Source organism: Mandrillus leucophaeus, unplaced genomic scaffold (assembly GCF_000951045.1).
Source record: "Mandrillus leucophaeus isolate KB7577 unplaced genomic scaffold, Mleu.le_1.0 Scaffold76, whole genome shotgun sequence".
Lineage (NCBI taxonomy): Eukaryota > Metazoa > Chordata > Mammalia > Primates > Cercopithecidae > Mandrillus > Mandrillus leucophaeus.
The window spans coordinates 4,503,323-4,509,322 of NW_012108252.1; the positions used below are offsets into that span (position 1 = coordinate 4,503,323).

Sequence of the window (6,000 nt, forward strand, 5' to 3'; positions counted from 1 at the left end):
TGGGTGCAGTGGCTCATGCCTGTGATCCCAGCACTTTGGGAGGTCCAGGCGGGCGGATCACCTGAAGTCAGGAGTTTGAGACCAGCCTGGCCAACATGGTGAAACTCTGCGTCTACCAAAAATACAAAAATTAGCCAGGCGTGGTGGCACATGCCTGTAGTACCAGCTGCTTGGGAGGCTGAGGCACAAGAATCAGTTGAACCCAGGAGGCAGAGGTTGCAGTGAGCCAAGATCACACCACTGCACTCCAGCCTGGGTAACAGAGCTAGACTCCATCTCAAAAAATTAAAATAAAATGGAAAGAGAAAAATCAAAATATACTCTCTTTATTCTTACCTTGAATTCCTTAATTCCAGTAAAAATACTGACAGATGAAATGTCAGTCTCTCCGTTCGGTTTACAGTCAGTCACAATTTCAATGACCTTATCCAATGCCACTTTCATGCGGTCAAATACTCCTTCTTTGTTTTTATGGGCTGATTCGCAGTTGGGATGCCTCAGACATGTCTTCAAAACAATTGAAATTTTTTATTTTAATATTTGATTTATGTCATAATGCACAAAAATCTTACAGAGAACATGTCATGCTAAGAAAAATGGTTCTTTACCAAAATCTCCTGGGTCCCTGGCTCACTCAGCTGCTTCTCCTCACTAAAGTGGAAGCAGGATGAGTAAAAAGCGATAGCAAGGTTAAATAAAAAAATGCAGAGTGCAGAACTATACCTTTATACTTCAATAGTAAGTTTACTTAAAAATTTTTTGAGAAAAAATCTCTCCATCATGATTAAAACTATTTTTAAATGTTGCCTTACACATGCAAGAAATGAAAAAGAATGAAGAAAAATGAAATGAACAGAGATGAAATATGATCATGGATGCATCTTGACTTTTAAAAAATAATGTAAATGAAAAACTCAAGGGCCTAGATAAAACAGAGCCTTCTGAGTGGGTTCCATGAAGTCTCTCTTTTTGTGGCTTCGCTGATTCTAGTACAGGATAAATACTCTCAGAAGAAAAGGTTATTCCAAACAAATTGCTAATGAGACATTTTATTCATTCTTTCTAGAATTGCACCAATTTTCTGGCCAATTGCTGTTTGGAAATACTCTTGACTGATAATTTTGTTAAAAGTGGAAAAAGGAATTAAAGGGTGAATTTACAGAATAACCAAGGGGTGACTTCTTACTCCACTGTACTTAACAAATCTTAACTTGCCTCGCTTTTTCTGGAGCACATATGCTGGCTCCTCAATGAGACTGGCAAAACCCTGCAGGCAGCGACCATGTGTGACAGGCCTTAATTCACAGCACCTAATACACCATGTTCTGCTGAGCTGTTCAATCAAAGCTGACTCATAAATTAATTATTATTTGGAGTTGGGGAAGAAAGTTAGCATTCTTATAAATAATAACTGAGATTTAACTATTCAGGCCTATGTTCTAAGTTATCACTTTGATCTTTTTTAAAATGCAAATTATGTAAGTTAAATGCATTTAGTCAGGTTTTCTAATTATTAATTTATTACACAGTAAAACAAAAATTCTCTTACCTTTGAAGCTGTAAGGAGCATCATCGTACACTTTTCAAGAACTGCCCTAGCTGCTGCCATTTTTGCCTTTTTCTTTTCATCTTTCAAATCCTAAATATGAAATAAAATCAAGGAGGATTCTAAGATCATGTAAACAATCCAATTTCTTAAGAAAGTATTTATTCAACAATAATACTCAAAAATTCAATAATATTAGTGGAAAAAAAAAAACAGGATAAAGTTTTACAAAGTGTCACTGCTTCAATATAAACACATCAACACAATATGAGTAGAAAGAAAAAGCTACTCTTAGTAAGGGCTGGAGAGCCAGGAACTGAGACACAGGTAGAGGCTGTACATGGTTGACATTCTGGTGTTCTGTCATACCTGACATTCTCACGCCAAGTGCACACACTGCACCCCTAACCAGAAACACCCAGCCTATGTCTTACTTAATTAAAAGTAAATGTCTTCTAAGCATCTATCGACTATTATTTCCTTCAAAACAGATATTTAAAAGTTGATTATTTAAGGAGCCTTGTCTAATCCCATCTAACTGCTATATATCTCAAATTGGGGTTCATTTGTCTTACTCTTAACCAATATGCTGCTCTGAAATATTCTTAAGATGTTTCTTTGGTAGATTACTTTCCCCAACAAGATTGAAAAGGAACACTTAAGAAAGCATTGTGGATTGAATTTGTTTTGCTGGGGGGTGGCTTCTCCTCACAGAGCCCTCAATAGAACGTGTGCTATTATATGAGGTAGCCAAAGTTTGCTGATCAAATCTACAACAAAATACTCTGTTAATAATTTGGTTATTATATCTAAATCAGAAGTGGGCAATACTTTCAATTAAAGCCCAGGTAAACATTTGAGGCCTTCTGAGCTATATGGTCTCCATCACAGCTACTCAATTATATCATTGTAGTGTGAAAGCAATCAGAGACAATACACAAATAAATAAGAACGGCTGTGTTCCAAGAAAACTTTATTTATGGACATTGAAATTTGAATTACATAAAATTTTTCCCTGTCACATTAGTCTTTTTTATTTGTAAGTTAGATTAAAGGCCCTTTCTTACAAATAAGAAAAACCTAAAATTTGAGTATGATTTGCCTTTGAAAGTAAATTTGCTTGAATAAATTAGAATGGATTCAGAAGATAGTCCTACACAATATCACCCTTACTCACTTGCATCCCAATATAGATTTAATAAGAGATAGAGATGGAATTACAAATAGTGTACAACAAAGTGCGTATAACCCCAAAGCTAATGCAGATCACATCCCAAAGAACTGTGTCCTATATGTGAGTATCATCCATCATGGGTACCTATAGATAAAGGTTGAGGTTGCTTATAAAATTTCCACCCATTCCTCTTGTCTTTAACATTTTGGACAGGACTCCTTTCAAAACCACCTGTGGGTCTAGCTGACAATTCATCAGGTGTGTATGCCATACCTAACACTTATAAGCCACATATGACACCATATGATGAATAGTGGTAACAAGCGACAGAGAAAGAAGGCATCTCAGCCTGGAAAGGGCTGGTCCACAGGACAAAACAGAGGCGTCCATAAAACCCAGATGGTCCATGAAGTACTAAGCAAAGCTTCCCAATACCTCCAGAAGTACTTTCCCAGACTTGGGTAAGGCTGTCACCACTGCCACTTTCTTTTCTTTTTGAGACAGAGTCTCCCTCCCTTGCCTAGGCTGGAGTGCAGTGGCATGAACTCAGCTCACTGCAGCCTCTGCTTCCCGGGCTCACGCAATTCTCGTGCCTCAGCCTTCTGAGTAGCTAGGATTACAGGCATGTGCCACCACACCTAGCTAACTGCTGTATTTTTAGAAGAGATGGTGTTTTGTCACGTTGGCCAGGCTGGTCTCAAACTCCTGACCTCAGGTGATCCACCCACCTCAGCCTCCCAAAGTGCTGGGATTACAGGCATGAGCCACCACGCCCAGCCTTACCACTGCCACTTTCTACCACCTTGGTCCAGGTCACCATCATCTCTCAATAGATTACTGTAATATCCTCTTGAGTGGTCTCCCTGTCTCTGCCCTTGTCTCCATGCAAACTATTCTCAACATGGCAGCCAGAGTGATACTGTTAAAATGTAAGTCAGAATGTCATTCTTCCACTCAAAACCTGCAGTGGCTCCCCATTTTACTTAAAGTCAAAGTCCTTACACAGTTTGGCCTGCCCACTACCTCTCTGATTTCATCTTATTACCCTTCCCCTTTGCTCACTTTGATCCATCCACTGGCCTTCGTGTTCTTTGAACACATCATGCATGTTTCTGTTTTATTGTCTATCTCCTCCCACCCCTACTAAAACATAAGCTCCACGAGTGCAGAGGCTTTTGTCACTTTTATTTACTGCTGAATCCTCAACACCTAGCGTAGTATTTGGTTAACAGTAAGCAGCTTATGAATATTTGCTGAGAAAACTGAGAATGCACCTGACCTATAGCTCTTTGCAGGATATTTTGACTATCCTAAAGGAGAAAGTATTTCAACCCTGGATGCATATTCCACAAAAATGACCCAGGAGTAGCACTTATCAAACACAAAGATGATAAAAAGGCTGCCAGTAAGTTTCAGGGGTCTCACATTTAATGAGCTAAATTGTTAAAAATAGATACCTCTTCAGCCAGAAGTTTTTAAATGTTGGATTACAATATTACAAGAATTGAGAAAAATAAAATGTTCTCCATGCCAAATTTCTAACTACAAATCAAAATGATGGTGAAAGTTTTTCAGTTATGTCCAGAAGCTGAAGAGGATCCTGTAGGAAGTGTAACTGAAGGATGGCAGCTTTAGAACCTATGACTCATGCCACACTTGCTCAAGGGATCAAGAAAATGCTAGATGATAAGCTATTATAATAAAAAAATATTCAGGCTAATAATTTTCATTGGGGAGAATGAGGAGAAGGAAGATTAAGAGAAAGAGAAGGAAAAGAAAGGAAATTTGTTTTATAAAGAACAATACTGGCAGAGAGAAAATGAAACAATAAGGTACCTGCCTACAGAAACATCATTGGTATTAGAAACCAATGCCATTATTTAGTCTGCCACTTTCCAGACCAATACCCATCTTTCAACTCCAGCTGCAACCGGGAAAGTTCGTATCAAAAACTGAAAGAATACCTATGGGACTACACCCAGAACCATCCCAAGAAATGGTCAATTATTATATATATTTAACCTGCCAACAAGACAGACTCCTACACAAATACCCCAACAAGGAAAAGTCAATCCTAGACATAATATGGTCTTCTGTCTCCCAAAACTGAGGAGCTTATTGTCTGAATTGGGGAACAGACCCACAAAGAACTAATATTGGCTGGGCACAGTGGCTCACACCTGTAATCCCAGCACTTTGGGAGGCTGAGGCAGGCGGATCACCCGAGATTAGGAGTTCAAGACCAGCCTGGCTAACACGGTGAAACCCAGTCTCTACTAAAAATACAAAAAGTTAGCCGGGCGTGGTGGTGCATGCCTGTATTCCCAGCTACTCAGGAGGCTGAGGCAGGAGAATCACTTGAACCCGGGAGGTGGAGGTTGCAATGAGCCGAGATCATGACACTGCACTCCAGCCTGGGCGACAGAGCAAGGCTCTGTCTCAAAAAATAAATAAATAAAATAAAATAAAATAAAAAACGACTATCATGTTGTAGTTTGAGAACTACAGGCTTTAGTATCAGATATAACTGAGTTCAATCTGCAAGAATACTGACCTTGGGAAAGTTTATCCTTGTCTCAGATTCAGTTTCCCTGTATGTAAAATAGTAGTAACAATACCTACCTCATAGGGATGTTTTGAGAATTAAATGAGATCATGTACATTAAGTACCTAACACATAGGCAGTGCAAATAAATAATAGCTTGGGTTATTACTATTCATCTAATATGGTAAGAATAACAAATATCTAACAAGATACTATAAGAATACGTATGATGACTCAATTTTACGTGCCTGAGCCCTGGGAGAGGAATCAAATGGAAAGCTTCATAAAAGAGAAAGTAACCAAATACAAAGAAGAAGTACTTAAGTTGAGCCCTGAAGGCAAGTATGACCTTTCCCAGTGTGTGAGGCGGGAACAAAATTAACTGTTATAAATGTACAAAAAAAGACATACAGATCTACTTACAGATCTACTTTGCTGGCTTATTTGTGAAAGGCTTTCAAGACCAAGGCTATAGACTTAATAAGCAAAGAAACCAATCCAAACAATCCTAAAGATCATACCTCCATCCAAACTAAAAAGTATGTATTTATCTGAAGATTGTAAAATGTGATGAATACATACATTTTGTCTATCTCCACTCAGATGTGCAAACTCCACCATTTCATTTCCAAATTGACTGAATATTTGGACAAACTCTTGAAAGCTATTCACTTTCTCTAGTCTTTCCATAGTTGCAAGAACCTGCAAAACAGAGAATATTTCATTATTTGGTGA

At 38.4% G+C, this 6,000-nt stretch overlaps 1 protein-coding gene across 1 annotated transcript in view; it reads right to left on the reverse strand.

The window, feature by feature from the left end:
• CTNNAL1 (catenin (cadherin-associated protein), alpha-like 1) overlaps window positions 1–6,000 on the reverse strand; it is a 61,025-nt gene that overhangs the window by 42,183 nt on the left and 12,842 nt on the right. Inside the window, exons 3-5 of the mRNA XM_011966374.1 lie at window positions 5,848–5,967; window positions 1,550–1,639; window positions 337–507 (exon numbers count right to left, since the gene is read on the reverse strand). Of these exons, the coding sequence (XP_011821764.1) occupies window positions 337–507; window positions 1,550–1,639; window positions 5,848–5,955 (369 nt within the window). The 5' untranslated portion in view covers window positions 5,956–5,967. The remainder of the gene's footprint in view (window positions 1–336; window positions 508–1,549; window positions 1,640–5,847; window positions 5,968–6,000) is intronic.